Source organism: Dermacentor albipictus, unplaced genomic scaffold, assembly GCF_038994185.2.
Source record: "Dermacentor albipictus isolate Rhodes 1998 colony unplaced genomic scaffold, USDA_Dalb.pri_finalv2 scaffold_47, whole genome shotgun sequence".
NCBI classification, from domain to species: Eukaryota; Metazoa; Arthropoda; class Arachnida; order Ixodida; family Ixodidae; genus Dermacentor; species Dermacentor albipictus.
Genome location: NW_027225601.1, coordinates 401,635 through 420,770, shown reverse-complemented (window position 1 = coordinate 420,770; position 19,136 = coordinate 401,635). Strand labels below are relative to the sequence as shown.

The window sequence follows — 19,136 nt, the reverse complement described above, 5'->3', positions numbered from 1 at the left end:
CATAATAAAAACAAAAAGGAAAGAAAAACGTTGTGAGGACTGCGTAGCCCATTTCGTTGCAGCGCCATAGCACAGCACGTTTTGGGCATAGGAACCGAGCGCGGCGAGCTCGCTTTTGAACTTCGCGCGCGCGGTCCACCGCTTTCCCCCTCTCTCTCATTCCTCCGAGGGCGCCGAACGGCACTTGTTGCCGTCCGCCCCCGAACGGTCCAGGGGCTCACCCGATTGGTCTGTTTGGGCGAGAACCCGTGTTTGGGCGAGAACTCTCCTGGGCGAGAACCCAGGAGAGAACTCCCTCTCTCCTGGCGACTCAAGTCGACCGAGGAGCGGCAACGTGGGGAGAAGCTCTCGGACAGCGAAACGGTGCGTACTGACTTCCCATTCTCCCGGTCATCCCTTTGGTTGGCCGGTCTCGCCGAAGGTCCTCGACCCGAGGCGGTTGCGTACCTATTCGCTGCATGCTCCTGTTCTGAAGGCTACGCCAAAGAGACGCGGCTCACTTGACGTGCGCGGTCGTACTGCGCCGAGTCGCCCTCGGAGGCTACCCCGAGCTGACAGAACGTTGCCCTGGTAGCACGGTCGTTGGGAGCCATCCTCCCGTATAGCGGTGTGCTACCGCGTTTTGAGATAGCTGAGTGTCACCCATTGACTTGCGGGAGCTTCGGCTCATGAGCCCCGCGCCGGAACGGGTGTGTACAGATATCCTGAACGCCAAGGTGGTCGTGCAATAAACGCCTTCCTTGTACTCTGGGCTTTCTCCTTGCGGCGCTCTGTTTCGCTCCCATAGGAGACCGAACGAGCGTCCGCTTCGGGCACACGCTACCCACGCGGCTGAGCTGATCGTCCCCCTGAGGGGCTCGGATCCTCGGACCTGCGCTGTGGTCTAGGTGACTCCCGGCGGAGCACCACTATATAGGCGGAGACCACAAAGTGGCGTGCGTACCTATTCGCTGCTCCTGTTCTGAAGGCTACGCCAAAGAGACGCGGCTCACTTGACGTGCGCGGTCGTACTGCGCCGAGTCGCCCTCGGAGGCTACCCCGAGCTGACAGAACGTTGCCCTGGTAGCACGGTCGTTGGGAGCCATCCTCCCGTATAGCGGTGTGCTACCGCGTTTTGAGATAGCTGAGTGTCACCCATTGACTTGCGGGAGCTTCGGCTCATGAGCCCCGCGCCGGAACGGGTGTGTACAGATATCCTGAACGCCAAGGTGGTCGTGCAATAAACGCCTTCCTTGTACTCTGGGCCTTCTCCTTGCGGCGCTCTGTTTCGCTCCCATAGGAGACCGAACGAGCGTCCGCTTCGGGCACACGCTACACACGCGGCTGAGCTGATCGTCCCCCTGAGGGGCTCGGATCCTCGGACCTGCGCGGTGGTCTAGGTGACTCCCGGCGGAGCACCACTATATAGGCGGAGACCACAAAGTGGCGTGCGTACCTATTCGCTGCTCCTGTTCTGAAGGCTACGGTCGCTCGTGAAACCGCGGTCGCTCGTGAGCGCACGATCGGCCGAACCCTTGTCAGCTCCCTGTGCGTACCGGGCAAGCTGTGATGCTGGTGCGCACGCGCCGTTTATTCCGATCACCCTTGCTGGTCGTGAATTTGCGGCGCTACTGGACACGGGCGCTAGCGCCTCGTTGTTCGGCGATGAGGCTTTCTCCCATTTGAGCAAGCACGCAGTGCGCTTGAGAGACAGCCGAACGACTTTCAACCTTGCGAAAGGCGTGGCCCATTCGGCAGGCGCCGCAAGGCTGACCGTCAGATGGGGGGAACGACTGAGACGCACGCGTTTCATTCACCTCCCAGGGCTCAGTGTTCCTGTGATTCTCGGACGGGACTTTCTCCTTAAAACCGGGATCGTAGTGGACATTGCTAATGGTGGCTATCGCGACGGACCTTTTTCCTCGCTTAAGCCGTTCATCAGCCCGCCGGCGCCGACTCTTGCCCGTGCAGAAGAGGCGTTCGGACCGTGCCGCGCGCAAAGTTCGGGGGAAAGCCCCTGCGCTGTGCGCTAGCCTGCTCCTAGCCCCCATTGGCATAAAGCGGCACGGCACGTTAAGGCACTACACCCGTTGGCCGCCAGTGCGGGTCACTTGGGTGGTGCACAGAAGGCTCGGTTGTCGTCACTATTACGCCAATACGATGAGCTATTCACCGATCTACCGGGCTGTACCGATCTAGTGAGCCACAAGATCGAAACCGGTGATGCGCTTCCACTGAAGTGCAACCCTAGGCCTGTCAGTCTGGCCAAGAGGCAGGTGATTGACGGTTTGCTGGATGAGATGCTAGCGACGGACATTATCCGACGCTCTTCCAGTGCTTGGGCGTCTCCAATTGTGCTGGTGCTTAAGAAAGATGGCAGTCAGCGCCTTTGCGTAGACTACCGCCGTCTGAACGGAGTGACTCGAAAGGATGCCTACCCGCTCCCAACGATTAGCTCCATTGTAGGAAACCTGGGCAGTGCGAGGTACTTTACTACGCTAGATGCCTCCAAAGGTTACCTACAGGTCCGGATGGATGATCGTGACCGGTGCAAGACCGCGTTCACGTGCCACAGAGGGTTGTTCGAGTTTACTCGTATGCCCTTTGGCCTCTGTAATGGTCCGGCGACCTTTCAAAGGCTGATGGACCGCGTTCTCGGGGAAGCCAAGTGGTCACACTGCTTATGCTACCTCGACGACATCGTGATCTATTCACGAACCTTCGAAGAGCACTTGACCCATGTTGCCGATGTGCTCGAGAGGGTGTGGGCTGCCGGGATGACTTTGAATCCGGCGAAAGCCCAAATCGCGCAAACTCGAGTTCAATTACTCGGGTTTACGCTGGGCAGCGGCTCCATTGAGCCGGACGGGGAGAAACTTCGAGCCATACTCGATTTCCCCGTGCCAAAGGACGTACGCGGCCTGCGCCGCTTTCTTTTTTTTTTTTTTTATTGCGATGAAGGCTTGCCCTTAAGGCATAATTGTTGGAGCGTATATGTGTATTATATGTGTGCTGTGAGGCCTGTGTTGTGTATGAATTGAAGCAGTGTTTTGTGAAATCTGTTATCATGTATCCAGCGGTCATAGCTGGTTGTCACACTGTAGCGGAGGCCGGCTTGCAGTAGGTGACGCGAGCGTTCCGAACTTAAACCCGTACATGTCCATATTAGGTGGTATGCGTCTGATTCCACCACAGGAACGGAGCAGTATGGACACGTAGCACCCAGTGGTAAATGCGACCAGTTTCTGGGAATGGCCAACTACTACAGGTCGTTCATTCCGTCCTGTGCCCGAGTGCAGGCACCCCTGACCAAGCTATTGGGAAAGTCTGTCGAGTGGCATTGGGGACCTGAGCAGCAAGAGGCGTTTCGCCGTCTGTCTAGCGCCATTGCGGAGACAGCGCAGCTCCGGCTCCCCGACCTGACCAGAGAGTTCGTTGTCCAGACTGACGCGAGCGATTTGGGATTAGGAGCCGTCCTCCTACAGGTATTTGATGGCGTGTTGCAACCGCTGGCTTTTGCCAGCCGCTCCTTAACACCCTCGGAGAGGAATTATTCCGTGACCGAGAAGGAATGCCTCGCCATCGTGTTTGCACTACGTAAGTTCGATGTCTACCTTGACGGGACGAAATTTGTCGTGCAAGCTGACCACAGCGCGCTAAGCTGGCTGATGCGGCTCCGCGAGCCTGCGGGCCGGCTCGCGCGCTGGGCCCTCCTGATACAGCATTATGACTTGTCAGTGCAATATCGAAAGGGGAGCACCAACGTGGTAGCTGACGCGCTATCTCGTGCTCCATTGTCCACCGGGAGCCTTCCTCTAGGTGCGACAGTCGATGGCGGCGCCTTTGCGCCAGCAAGTATCAGGGGCGAAACGGTGGCCGAGCCGCCGAGCGGTGAGAAGGGAGAGCCCGCAAACGGGCAAACCCGTGCCGCTTTCCAGGCAAGCAGCGTGCCGCAAAGCAGGCGAGAGGGGGAGCTTCTTGAAAGCGAACCCACGACGCCGACGCGGGCGGTAGGGATGGCTGCAGTCCTGAGTGGGGACGAGACCAGGCCCGCCTGCGTGGGTACTGGAATCGCATTCAGCCGGAAAGAGCTACTGACGGCCAAGCAAAATGACCCGTTTTGTCACGCTTTGAGCGACGGTCTCCGGGAGACAGAGCGCCGAGACGCTGCTTGTACTGCAGCGGGCGCGGTGGAGGCGAAGCCAGCGTGTGTCGCTGTGGCCTCTGGGGATTCATATTTGCTGGATCATGATGGGCTCGTGCTGAAGTACATAGCCACCGATGATGAGTCCGTAGACGCCTTTAAGGTGGTTATCCCCAAGAGTCTGAGAGGCGCACTGTTGCGATTCTCTCACGACGAACCCTTGGCCGGTCATATGGGTGGCTCCAAAGTTTTTGCAAAACTGAGCCAAACTGTGACCTGGCCGGGCATGAGGCGGGATATACTCCGCTATTGCCGCTCCTGCCATGTCTGTCAAATGGTGAAATCACGAGGAGGCAAGCCACCTGGATTGATGAAACCAATTGACAGTGTGCGTCCGTGGCAGATAGCCACCTGCGATCTAATGGGGCCTTTCCCCAGGATTAAGCAGGGGTATAGCTACTTGTTGGTAGTTGCTGATCATTTTTCGAAATGGGTTGAACTGTTTCCTCTTTGGAAAGTGACAGCACGGGCGGTGCTAGGAAAGATCCTAGAAGTGTTCAATCGGTTCGGCTACCCGGAAAGGCTGATCACGGACAATGCGTCCTATTTCACCGCTCGGGTGTTTGGTGCGACGTGCCGTTCCTTTGGAATTGATCACCGCACTACTTCGCCCTACCATCCCCAGTCCAATCTGACAGAGCGAATGAACAGAACGCTCAAACCCATGCTCTGTGCCTTTGCCGAGCGCCAGAAGGATTGGGCTGACCACTTGAACGAGCTCGCGTTCGCCATCCGAACCTCTGAAAATCGTTCAACTGGTTTCTCTCCTGCCTTCCTCAATTTTGGAAGGGAGCTGGCGAATCCTATGACCAGGATAATTCGCCGCCAGCACGAGGATGAGAAGGCCCAGGCAGACCGCTCTGCTTACGCATCGAAGCTTCGGGACCGTCTTTGTCAGGCTCTCAGCAGAGCAAGGCAGAGCTTGACGAAGGCCAGAGCCCAGCAAAAGGCTCAGTACGATCGCAAGCACCGCCACCTTTCATTTAAGGTGGGTGATCTGGTCCTGAAGCGGAACCACGCGCTTAGCGATGCTAGTAAGGGGTTCTCAGCCTCGCTGGCACCTAAGTGGCTTGGTCCGTACCGAGTGCAGAGAGTTTGCTCTCCGCTCGTGTACTTGTTGAAGGGTCCCCCTTCGGGGAAACTAGGTCGTGCCCATGTCGCAGACCTGAAAGCCTATGTCGCTCGGGCTGGCGATTTCACGCCCGAGCCCGTTCGTACAAGGCGCCAGCGGCAGGGCACACCCGTAGTGGCCAACCACAAAGGGTACAGTCTGAGGAAGCGATCACCTGTGTGATATCGCGCCGGACGGCGGACCCCCTCCGCCACCGAAGGCCCTCAGGCAACGCGCAGCCTCAGTAAGCAAACTTCTTTCTCGACGGGCGTTCCCCGAAAAGAAGTCTTGCCGCAGCCCATGCTAAGTAATTTTGCTCTAAGTGCATGTTCATTTCAGTGTGTATATATGCTATTGCGTGTTGCTCCTACGTAAATACTTATTTTTGTTGCATGTAAGTGCTCTTACTTTCAAAAGCATGTGTGCGTCCTTGTTTTGCTTTGTTGTAAATAGCGACGAACCGCAGTTTCCGTGTAGTTAACTGGCCGCCAGTGCTGTGTCGCGGGTTTTTTTTTTTCTTCGCTGGCCCATTCGGGACGGTAGCCGTCGCGGGAACGCGGCGGGGAGTCGCGGTTTTTGTTTTGTATGTGTTTTTTTTTTGTTTGGGAGGCCAGTTTGCACGTCGGCTACAGCTTCCCCTCGAGGGGGAAGCTGCGGTCGCCTGGCTGTTGCTTCCGGATGTGCGCATGCGGGAGGACAGTCGTAACGGTGTTGCGGGGTTGTGGTGATGACTGCCGAAAAGGCGCGCAAGACGCTTGTTCTTTTGTCGGGCTCTGTGACGTGGCCGCAGCCTCTTTGTGTGCGCGCGTCTGGCGCCATTCCTGTGAACATGTGTGCGTGTGTGAGTGCGCCCGTGCCCGGGGCGAGTGTGCGTGCGCGCTTCTTTGGGCGCCCTAGGTCACCAGTGGCATCCCCGACCTTGTGCCCCTACTCGCACCTCCCCGGGGGAGGGCGGGCGAAAACCACTGCGGCCCGCGACGCGAGACCCACCTCGCTTCCCACGGCTGACGGAGGGGATGTTTTATGGCATAGAGTAACGGGATAGGGTTGCGCCGGCGGTCCTGGCCCACTTCCTTGAGCGCAACTTTGAACCGCCGTTTGTGTGTGTGTATGTGCATTGGTGGCCGCCTCGGTGGGGGTCGAGACGGACGGGCGAATGGGGAGGCTTCCCGCGTTTTTCCGGGTGCCACCGGAACTCTTGCGCGTTGTGCGCGGGCACTTGTCTCCCTGACCTCAAGGCGCAAGGTGCAAAATCGATGGCTGCGCACTCCTGCACAAACGGCGACCGTCGCGATGACTCCGATCTGCAGCATCCAGGGCCATTCGCAAAAGAAAGGCTTGGCTCCCAACGGGACCTGGTTGAGATTGGCCCGGTACCTCGGCGGAGCCGGACATCCAAGAGGAACCGCCGGCCGGGTCAGACGAGTGCTCGGCGGCAGGACCGGGCTGCGAGGAGTGTGGCCACCTGGACGTGCCAGCAGGATGGGGCGCCGCCCCTGACCTTCTGCAGCAGCGCCCCATGGAAAACGCAGAGGCGGGTTCGCCGAGATAGGCAGGTGAGCCTGGCGCCCCATCCATTCCGCGGGCACACGGTGGCCGAAACGAGCGGCTCGGCCGCAGCGCAGTTCCCTCTTCCGGACGGCGTCCGCTGTTGCCGGCTATGTGCCACGCCCGTCTACTCGCAGACCCATTTCCGAGGGTCTCTGCACCGGGCTCGAGAAAGGGCCCTTTTCGAGGCTGGTGCTGGCGACCGCAATCCGGCACCAAGCGGCCCGGAGATTGCGGACTCGGATTTGGCGGCCCTGTGCCGGCAACGCCTGCGAGACAGCCCCGGCTTCGCGGCAATGGTCGGTGCGGTGACCCCGACGGCGGCTATCGAGAATACGGCACCGGGCGTCGAGACCAGGATGACGGGCTGCGGAGCTTCCCCCACACCCCCGCGTCATACTGACGAACTGATCCACGAACTGGGGGGGCTTTCGTGGCCGTGACCGGGCGTTGCGCAGGGGAGCGTGGGCACGAACATAGCGCTATGGGACTCCCCGTTAGTGCCAGTTTCCTTGTTCGGGCCGCCATTATTATTATCATTTTGTTTTGTTATGTTATCATCTTGTGTTTTGTACAATATACTACTTTTACTTTACTTTACTTTTAATATATTTTAATACTTTTTTGCTTAATACTTTTTTACTTAATATACTTTTACTACAACATACGCGTTTCTTTGTGTAACTGTAAATAATCTTCGTTGGGGTGGAACATTATTATCGTTCCCCCCCACTTCTGTATTGCTGTTTTTGTTCTGTTTTTGTTTGTTTATTTGCGTGTGTGTTTTGCCTTTTGTATATGCCGTGACTCATAATAATATTACACTGATGTAACTTTATAATATGGTTTCGGTTCGTGTTTTCATTGTAGCTATCAGTAATTATATTTTATTTTATGGTTATTTTAGTGTAGACATGCATGGCACTAGTTAAGAGCAATTATAGAAATTTGTTTGGGCTGAGCTGAGGTTTGCGCGCGCCCCGCTAGTCTGACCACGTCAGACCGGTGGGAGGGCGATTTAGGAGGGGAGAGTGTGGGGACTGCATAGCCCATTTCGTTGCACCGCCATAGCACAGCACGTTTTGGGCATAGGAACCGAGCGCGGCGAGCTCGCTTTTGAACTTCGCGCGCGCGGTCCACCGCTTTCCCCCTCTCTCTCATTGCTCCGAGGGCGCCGAACGGCACTTGTTGCCGTCCGCCCCCGAACGGTCCAGGGGCTCACCCGATTGGTCTGTTTGGGCGGGAACCCGCGTTCCCTCTCTCCTGGCGACTCAAGTCGACCGAGGAGCAGCAACGCGGGGAGAAGCTCTCGGACAGCGAAACGGTGCGTACTGACTTCCCATTCTCCCGGTCATCCCTTTGGTTGGCCGGTCTCGCCGAAGGTCCTCGACCCGAGGCGGTTGCGTACCTATTCGCTGCTCCTGTTCTGAAGGCTACGCCAAAGAGACGCGGCTCACTTGACGTGCGCGGTCGTACTGCGCCGAGTCGCCCTCGGAGGCTACCCCGAGCTGACAGAACGTTGCCCTGGTAGCACGGTCGTTGGGAGCCATCCTCCCGTATAGCGGTGTGCTACCGCGTTTTGAGATAGCTGAGTGTCACCCATTGACTTGCGGGAGCTTCGGCTCATGAGCCCCGCGCCGGAACGGGTGTGTACAGATATCCTGAACGCCAAGGTGGTCGTGCAATAAACGCCTTCCTTGTACTCTGGGCCTTCTCCTTGCGGCGCTCTGTTTCGCTCCCATAGGAGACCGAACGAGCGTCCGCTTCGGGCACACGCTACACACGCGGCTGAGCTGATCGTCCCCCTGAGGCGCTCGGATCCTCGGACCTGCGCGGTGGTCTAGGTGACTCCCGGCGGAGCACCACTATATAGGCGGAGACCACAAAGTGGCGTGCGTACCTATTCGCTGCTCCTGTTCTGAAGGCTACGCCAAAGAGACGCGGCTCACTTGACGTGCGCGGTCGTACTGCGCCGAGTCGCCCTCGGAGGCTACCCCGAGCTGACAGAACGTTGCCCTGGTAGCACGGTCGTTGGGAGCCATCCTCCCGTATAGCGGCGTGCTACCGCGTTTTGAGATAGCTGAGTGTCACCCCTTGACTTGCGGGAGCTTCGGCTCATGAGCCCCGCGCCGGAACGGGTGTGTACAGATATCCTGAACGCCAAGGTGGTCGTGCAATAAACGCCTTCCTTGTACTCTGGGCCTTCTCCTTGCGGCGCTCTGTTTCGCTCCCATAGGAGACCGAACGAGCGTCCGCTTCGGGCACACGCTACACACGCGGCTGAGCTGATCGTCCCCCTGAGGGGCTCGGATCCTCGGACCTGCGCGGTGGTCTAGGTGACTCCCGGCGGAGCACCACTATATAGGCGGAGACCACAACGTTTGGGAGAGGAGGTGCCGCGCGGCTTCTGTTGCTGTTGTCATGACAACGGAAACAATCATGTGCGCCGCCATTTCGCTTAATGCGTCGCCCATTGGTTAGGGCCGCAACTGAAGGGGACCTTGGCGCTAGCGTCGAAAGAGCGTCTGCTCGAAAACGGCCAATGGGATGTATACGGAGTGTCCCCCCCCTGAAGGAACCTGGCGATCACGGCTCAATTTGGCGCGCGAGGGGAGAATGCGGATAGCAAACGCGACGTCTTTCATCACGCGAAAGGCGCTGGTATCATGGGATGGAAGGAGGGAGAGGAGCGGCGTTGTGCACTGCAGCCATTGCGCATTTTGCGACCGGACGAAAAGAGAACTGACAAGCCCGGCTAAATATCGCGCGCCATATATAGAAGAAAGCGAGGGGGGTGGGGGGCTGCGTGGGAAGCAGGGGGCGGCTTTCACTCCGCCAAAAAGTGCGTACTTTGCACGGGCGCACGCACCGTACCTTGAAAGGGATATCCAGATGGCTCAAACCTTTGTGCCGGCTATGTTCACACCGCATATGCGTTGAAGCGATAGACCGCACGAAGGTCACTTCGCTCGCTGCTTCTACCACGCTTGCTCACACCAGCGTTTTGAGAGCGAATATCCGCGCTCATCGAGTGTGATGCGTTCATGTTTTATTCTGCGCGCTGACTCCATAATTGTGAATTCAGTTAGTAAGCGAATTTTCCCAAGTTTGTACGGACGCTAAACCTGCTATCCTAATTTTTATTGCGGCTAGCGTTCATTTCCTATTTCAGCCGATTTGATCCTATCCATACATCCTTCCATCTATCCACCTATTTATCCATCTATCTCGCCTTTTAGGCCGACCCAGTGGCCCAGCTTGTCTACCTACTTGGGCTAGTAGATGTGGGGTCCTATTCGTGACGGCGTCGTGGATGTTGCCTCATCATTCCTGCTTTGTATTGCGACATTCGGCATGCCATCGTCGCAATACAAACCATGTACATGTTTCTTGTATACCATGCACATGTTTCTTGCATAGCATGCACATGTTTCTTGTATACCATGCACATGTTTCTTGCATACCATGCACATGTTTCTTGCATACCATGCACATGTTTCTTGCATACCATGCACATGTTTCTTGCATACCATGCACATGTTTCTTGCATACCATGCACATGTTTCTTGCATACCATGCACATGTTTCTTGCATACCATGCACATGTTTCTTGCATACCATGCACATGTTTCTTGCATACCATGCACATGTTTCTTGCATACCATGCACATGTTTCTTGCATACCATGCACATGTTTCTTGCATACCATGCACATGTTTCTTGCATACCATGCACATGTTTCTTGCATACCATGCACATGTTTCTTGCATACCATGCACATGTTTCTTGCATACCATGCACATGTTTCTTGCATACCATGCACATGTTTCTTGCATACCATGCACATGTTTCTTGCATACCATGCACATGTTTCTTGCATACCATGCACATGTTTCTTGCATACCATGCACATGTTTCTTGCATACCATGCACATGTTTCTTGCATACCATGCACATGTTTCTTGCATACCATGCACATGTTTCTTGCATACCATGCACATGTTTTTCATTGCCAAGTGCACGAGGGTCGGAGCCTTCTCAAGCTGCCTGAAAGCAGCTTTTTGCTCCAGCCCTGGAATTTCGTCTTTTTTTTGCAAAAAGTGTAGGCTAAATATGTCTGTCTGTCTGTCTGTCTGTCTGTCTGTCTGTCTGTCTGTCTGTCTGTCTGTCTGTCTGTCTGTCTGTCTGTCTGTCTGTCTGTCTGTCTGTCTGTCTGTCTGTCTGTCTGTCTGTCTGTCTGTCTGTCTGTCTGTCTGTCTGTCTGTCTGTCTGTCTGTCTGTCTGTCTGTCTGTCTGTCTGTCTGTCTGTCTGTCTGTCTGTCTGTCTGTCTGTCTGTCTGTCTGTCTGTCTGTCTGTCTGTCTGTCTGTCTGTCTGTCTGTCTGTCTGTCTGTCTGTCTGTCTGTCTGTCTGTCTGTCTGTCTGTCTGTCTGTCTGTCTGTCTGTCTGTCTGTCTGTCTGTCTGTCTGTCTGTCTGTCTGTCTGTCTGTCTGTCTGTCTGTCTGTCTGTCTGTCTGTCTGTCTGTCTGTCTGTCTGTCTGTCTGTCTGTCTGTCTGTCTGTCTGTCTGTCTGTCTGTCTGTCTGTCTGTCTGTCTGTCTGTCTGTCTGTCTGTCTGTCTGTCTGTCTGTCTGTCTGTCTGTCTGTCTGTCTGTCTGTCTGTCTGTCTGTCTGTCTGTCTGTCTGTCTGTCTGTCTGTCTGTCTGTCTGTCTGTCTGTCTGTCTGTCTGTCTGTCTGTCTGTCTGTCTGTCTGTCTGTCTGTCTGTCTGTCTGTCTGTCTGTCTGTCTGTCTGTCTGTCTGTCTGTCTGTCTGTCTGTCTGTCTGTCTGTCTGTCTGTCTGTCTGTCTGTCTGTCTGTCTGTCTGTCTGTCTGTCTGTCTGTCTGTCTGTCTGTCTGTCTGTCTGTCTGTCTGTCTGTCTGTCTGTCTGTCTGTCTGTCTGTCTGTCTGTCTGTCTGTCTGTCTGTCTGTCTGTCTGTCTGTCTGTCTGTCTGTCTGTCTGTCTGTCTGTCTGTCTGTCTGTCTGTCTGTCTGTCTGTCTGTCTGTCTGTCTGTCTGTCTGTCTGTCTGTCTGTCTGTCTGTCTGTCTGTCTGTCTGTCTGTCTGTCTGTCTGTCTGTCTGTCTGTCTGTCTGTCTGTCTGTCTGTCTGTCTGTCTGTCTGTCTGTCTGTCTGTCTGTCTGTCTGTCTGTCTGTCTGTCTGTCTGTCTGTCTGTCTGTCTGTCTGTCTGTCTGTCTGTCTGTCTGTCTGTCTGTCTGTCTGTCTGTCTGTCTGTCTGTCTGTCTGTCTGTCTGTCTGTCTGTCTGTCTGTCTGTCTGTCTGTCTGTCTGTCTGTCTGTCTGTATTGGAAAATCCTATTTAAATTCAAACTGGGTTATACAGGTTTAAACTGGTTCTAACAGGGACCTGTTTAGCAACAAACAGGTATAAACAGGACCAGTTTACAGACGAACAGGTTTGAACGGGGTCCCGTTTGGCATGCAAACAGGTATAAACTGGACCAGTTTACACATGAACAGGTTTGAACGGGGTCCCGTTTGGCATGCAAACAGGTATAAACTGGACCAGTTTACACATGAACAGGTTTGAACGGGGTCCCGTTTGGCATGCAAACAGGTATAAACTGGACCAGTTTACACATGAACAGGTCTGAACGGGGTCCCGTTTGGCATGCAGAGAGGTATAAACAGGACCAGTTCACACACGAACAGGTCTGAACGGGGTCCCGTTTGGCATGCAAGCAGGTATAGGCATGACCAGTTCACGCAGAAATGGGTCTTAACAGGGGCCCTGTTTGCAACTAAACTGGCTTATACTGGACGCAGTGGTACCATATAGGGTCACCTGTTTGTCACAAAAGCTGGTTTAATCTGGAGCTTTCTGGCAACTATACTGGATGGCATCATGCATACCAGTTTAATGCTGGAATATAACTGGGGAGGAGCTTTTTTATTGTTCGACATCCTGACAATTTAACCCCTAGTGCTAAATTGGGCCATTATCAAGCTCTGCAGAAATTGCGTGAACACCTCGGAACATTCACAGACCAAACTGCGATATGCTAGCTGCGAATTTCAAACCGATTTCCGGTCCTGCCCAGTTGAAAAAGACAACAGGAATTCCTGCTGCAAATACAGAAATTTCTGTTGTACGACAGAAGTTCCTAACGTTTCTGTAGCTGCGACAGACATTTCTGACGTTACGACAGCAATTCTGACGTCGCAACAGAAACATTCGGTCGCGACGGCCAAGAGTTCTGAAGTCGCAACAGAAGCACTTTCCGTCGCGGCCCTTTAAAATGTCAGCTTCGCATCGGTGGTGTACACTGTACTTTTCTCTTGCGCGGTATTCAATCGTGCTTCTCTGAAGCCGGCAATACTGATAGCACCGACACCGGTATTAAAGTCGACGTGGCCAATTGTTTTAATTGTGCCGTGACGACGCGGCACCAGCAACGCGCTACCGGCCTCCTCAAAATCGGCCACTGATCAAAATCATACCATCTGCGGGAATGGCTGCGTATCCGCTTTGTTTTATTTGGTAAGATGGGGCACACAGTCCTGTGGACTTACATGTGCGGTTACACTGACACATTAGTTAATTTCCCAGAAATATTGCACAAGCTTATGCGAAGCGGAAAAGAAGTTTTGGATAGTTCCACAAAGTTGCGTGAAAAGCTTTCTCGCTCGGGTCTCATTAATCTGGTACAGCGCTGCCGTGAGAAGCCAGTATACTGTCCGGATCAAGACTCACCCACGAGTGTTTATGTAGCTATTTTGCATTGAACGCACGAATTATATGCGAGCTCAAAACTGTAAAGTGCAAGAGACAACTGTCGAAATTAGCAGTAACAACCTGCAGTGTCCCCGGTCACCGTTGTCTATTTCTGAATTTCTTATTAAATATGGCTATCGTTACAGCAAAATTGATGTTCTAGCATTCCACGATGTACCTGTCGATGGTAACAACACTTTTGCGCATATAGAGATGCGGCAGTTGACGCGGTGAAGTGAAGCGCATCTTGGCTTTTAAAATGTAAATGTGAACAGCAACCCAGAGTAAGATTTATATTGCTGGCCTAGTCGAGGTGTTGGCGTGTTCGACGTGGTGCGGGGAAGCTTGTTCGAACGGCCACGTTTGCGATGAGCTCCGCTGGAAACAGCGCATCGGCCCTCGGCCGAGGATCACACCCACCGTCAACTACTGATTCCGGTAATTATAAAATCGTTCTCCCTCGTCTGCCGACCGGCAACACCGTTCTCAATTCTGTTTTCCTGCATGCTGACCTGGCAGGGCGGCCGTATCGGGCCCCGGACTTTCGCGATGCTCTCCTTTCAGTGCTAAATGCAACTGATATCCTCGGCGCTGGACAATACCAAATGAGCCATTTGTGGTTAGTCACATGTGTTAGCAGCATCGCGAAGCAGAAACTTGTCGACAAAGGCGAGTTGCTGGTGAAAGGCCTCAAGTGCCTGGTCATAGACCCGGAATGCAAAAATATCAAGATGAAGCTTCTTTGGCTTCCCCCACACCTCGAACAGAGGCGGATTGTTGAAGCGCTAGAGCCATATGGCACAGTGCAGTCCATCACGAGAGAGATGTGGCGGTGTGACGGCATGGAGGGCTGGCAAATGACCAACCGTGACGTGGCGTTCACATTGAAAGATGGGGTTTCTGCCAGTAATCTGCCACATCTATTGAGCATATATGGCCACCAGTGCCTTATCTTGATTCCTGGCCGACCACCACTTTGCCTCCGGTGCAACAGAGTTGGGCATATCCGGCGACACTGTAGAACACCGCGCTGCAGTAACTGTCACCGCTATGGTCACCCTGCAGATGCATGCATCGGAACCTACGCTGACAAACTTCGTGGAAATAGACCAGCCGAGGATGATGCCATCACCGATCATCTAATGGACGTGAGCGAAGTTGTGGACGCAACTGGCGAAACACTCCCTGACACTCATCGACCAGAACAGGTTAAGCCGTCATCGGCTGACATTAGCCCCAGCCAGAAGCCTGCGAGCGAGGATGAGACTAAGGCGCCTGACGACGAACCAACTGCGTCTTGGGCAGACTCTCCACCAGCTCAAGATCGCCCACCGTCAGTGGAATGTGGATCGATGTGCGAGGCCGCCAAGAAGCGTCCAGCGCCATCCGACAATCCATCGCCCTCGGCAAAGGAGGCTCGTGTTCCCAAGGTGTCAAAGTTGACACAACCACTCCGGGGAACACCTACACCTGCTGATGTCCCTTGTGTTAACGTGCACCAAAAAGTCCCTAGTGCATCACCTCATCAAGAAAGGAGTGGTGCACCTCTGGAGCAGCGTTTAGACGCTGCGCCTACATAGGTAATCATGGCGGGCGCTCTTCCCTTCCATTTTGGCACTTTAAATGTCCGTGGCTTACGAAGTAAGCGACGGCAAGTACAGCTTCTTCATTTATTACGCAATAGAAAATTAGATATTGCTGCTATCCAAGAAACAAAGATTGAATCCGACGAAAACACAGAAATAGCTCTATCTCCATTCATATCTGACTATAATGTTTGTGTCAGCCATGCAGTAGGCGTTTCTGCAGGCTGTATGTTATTTGTTAGCAAACATTTACAATGTGATTTGCTACATTTGCTTACAGATAGGGAAGGGCGCCTAATCTGCTGCGATATTGATATCAGTGGCACGAGCTTTAGATTTGTGTGTGTTTATGCCCCGAACAAGTTACGTGAGCGCGAGTGTTTCTTCTTATCTCTAGAACATCATTTCTGTACTGATCGTGCATTGGTCTTGTTTGGTGACTTTAATTGTGTATGTAATGCGCAAGATCGTACGTCACTGAAGCTGAGACATGACCCAAGTAGTGATGCGTTGCAACGCCTGATATGTGATTATCAGCTTGTGGACATTGGGGAAAATGAAAAGGCGGGATGTCGATATACGCACTTCCAGGGTACCTCGCATGCAAGGCTTGACAGAATTTACGTTTCAGTTAGCGCGCTACCTCTTATTCATGGTTACACTGTGCATCCTATATTCTTTAGTGACCATTGCCTAGTCTCAGCATCTTTTGGCAGCCGTCGGTACCAAAGTCGGCGTATGTGCTGGGAGCTGTGGAAGTTTAATAACCAGTTACTTTCGCGTGAGTGTTTCTTAAATCGCATCACTGACCTTATAGCTCATGTGTCTTGCCGCAAGGACTTGCCACTCTTTGCTTTGTGGGAATTATTCAAACAGGAAGCTAAAATGATAGCTATCGAAGAATCATCAATATTAGCGTTTGAAAAAAAGAATAATTACAAAGCATTGTATAGACTTTTGAGTGAATTGCATGAGCTTGAATGCATACATCCGGGTCAATATATAGATGATATTCATAAGGTCAAGGCACAGTTACAAACTTTGAACGCAGAAAAATACAGAGGTGCACCAGTGCGGGCGCGAGAGCAGCGTTTCCTGGAAGAACAGCCTTGCAGTAGGGCCCTTGGTGATGAGCGCCGACACGCGCTGTCTAAACAAATATTAGAGATAGAGTATGGTGGAGTCATTGTTAACGAGCCTACTCTAATAACTAAAGCATTTTTTGAACATTATCAAAAACTATTCCGAGACCATATGCCATTGGATACAGATGCTGCCAAAAAAATTGTATCGTTGCTGCCCCAGTTAAATCAGGATGAGTGCGATTATACAAACGAAACCATTGATATCAATGAGGTAACTTCATGCATCGATTCGTTAGCGAAGGGCAAGACGCCCGGCCCCGATGGCCTTACTGCCGAATTTTATCAGTGTTTTCGTTCTCTCTTAACACCATTATTACTTCAGGTGTACCGTGAGGCCTTGGAAGTAGGGTACCTAACCGCCACAATGTACGAAGGACACACCGTCCTTATAGCCAAAAGCGATGATGAGTCTAAATTGCAAACAGTTGACGGATATCGGCCTATCTCCTTATGCAACGTTGATTATAAAATTTTTGCTAAGGTATTAGCTAACCGTTTGCAAGTTGTAATAAGATCTGTGGTCGGTGATCATCAGACATGTGGCATCAGGGGCCGGTCCATTCAGACGAACATTCATGTTGCGAGATCGGTGCTAGAGTGTGTAGCTGAGGGGATTGGACAGGTGGCAATGGTACAGCTAGATCTGGCTAAGGCGTTCGACAGGGTAAATCACTCATTCCTGTTTACTTTACTAGAGCATATAAATATCGGATCTCTGCTCCTTAGAGGTGTCCGGATATGTTATGCTAATGGCTCAACGCGGCTTATAGTGAATGGCTCTCTCTCCGATCCGATTAGGCTTCTATCATCAGTACGACAAGGATGCCCCTTGTCACCGCTTCTGTTCTGCTTGTATTTAGAGCCACTTTGTATGGGAATTCTTAAAGAACAAAATTTCCAAGGGTTTAAATTACTGACTAATGAGGTTCGGGTTCTTGCGTATGCAGACGACGTGGCCTTTTTCTGTACCGATAAAAAGAGTGTAAACACTGCTCTTGCAATTACAGAAGAATTTTGTGCTGCTTCTGGTGCAAGCGTTAACTTTGAAAAAAGTTCAGGTTTTTGGTTTGGGTTATGGGCCACAATGCCATCACATTACGCAGGAATCCAATGGAAAGAACATCTGCGTTATTTAGGTGTGCCTCTCTCGCAGTATAGAAATAGCAACCCTCATTGGTCGGGAGAAGTTGGCAAAATTCAACGTAAAGTGAATTCATGGCGGGGGCGGAATTTGTCAGTGTTCTTTCGTGCTGAAGTGTGTAATGTTTTCTTAGCTTCCCGTCTTATGTATGTGCTCCAAGTACTGCACTGCTCAAGACTTCGCCTTCAGGCACTGCATCGCGTATTTGCAACATTCATTTGGAGTTCGAGCTGTGAATGGATGCGGCGCGACAATCTGTTTCTTCCCCTTGAACGTGGTGGTCTAGGATTAGTACACCTCTTCGTCAGGCAAATTGTTTCTCGCCTGTTTTTCTTTCGAGACAGTGACCATCCGTTCTTGCGTGAAATGTTGCAACTGCGTTTAGTTCATTATGTTCCTAACATAGTAGTGTCATCAAATGTCAAAGATGTCCCACAGGCTCCTTGGGGCTTTCTCAAGGAGGTTGTTGACACATTTCTTTTCTTGAAAGTGAGATTCAGCCTGGAGTACGTGTTCACAGCGAGTCGAAAAGCAATTTCTGCGGCACTGGTTGACTCTATTTTCCCAGATCCTTTGTATCGTGCACCTTATTTGAACCGACCTTATCAGGATGTACTTACACGCGTCCGAAAAATGTGTGTGCCTCCTGGAGTAAAAACATTTTTCTTTAAATTACATTCGGAAACACTCCCTGTTAAAACTTGGTTGAATTCGAGGGGTTGCTTTGTGCCGTGGTCAACAAACTGTCGGCTCTGTCCACGTGCCGAAACCATAGATCACTGTTTTATAGACTGTAGGGACGCTGTATTTTTTTGGGATATTCTCCAAAGGACGCTTAAAAAGGACATTGACATGACTCCATACTCAATTAGGTTTCTACCGTTTAAGGTTACAGGTGGTCCTCCCTATGACATGTTCATTGTGCTTGGTTTATATAGCCTGTGGAGAAGCAAACTCTGTGATCGCCATGCCGAAAGCCCGCGAACTACAAAATCCTTCTTTCGCGAAAGTGCTGCGTATGTAAGAAGTGTGTACGCTGTGCAGGAACCTCCGCCAGACTGGATGCACTTGTTGGATGCATGTGTGTGTTTGCCTGAGTTTTAGGTGTGTAGTTGTGTCCACTCAGTAATACACCTTCAGTTTTCTTTTCCATGTAATAAAGAAAAAAAAAAGTTCGACGTGGTGCGGTGGTAAGATGCTTGTCTCAGAATCGTGAGGTCCGCAGTTCAAATCCTGTGCGAAAACTTTTTTTTTTATACTTTCATTTTTTTTTATTAATAATTTTTCTTATCCTTAAAGAGGTGTCTGTCAATTTTTTATCAAATATATTGATCAGAAGCTACAGAATTTTCGACTACAAGACGTCACACAACAGAGAACAGAACGACAGTCACAACGTCCCAAAATACGACAGACTGAAAATTTCCTGTTGTGTTATTCAAGTGGGTGAGACGTCTATAAGGCGTATACGCACATTGCCGTCCTCTTCATTAAAAGCAACGTTGCTGAAACACGTCGTAGAAGACGCTGTACGACTCGCATAACATCGAAATACAACGCCGTCACCATCCATATCACCGAAAGCACGGTCGCTTTCGGTGGCGGCCTACAGATGGCAGCACAGGTAGCGCCGGTAAAGTTACAGGTGAT

General features: G+C 52.3%; 1 protein-coding gene across 1 annotated transcript; it reads left to right on the top strand.

The window, feature by feature from the left end:
- The first annotated feature begins 14,219 nt into the window (after positions 1 to 14,219).
- LOC139052962 (uncharacterized) lies at positions 14,220 to 15,194 on the top strand. The gene has a single exon (XM_070530107.1). The coding sequence runs from the start codon at positions 14,220 to 14,222 to the stop codon at positions 15,192 to 15,194; it is 975 nt and encodes a 324-aa protein (XP_070386208.1).
- The last annotated feature ends 3,942 nt before the right edge of the window (positions 15,195 to 19,136 follow it).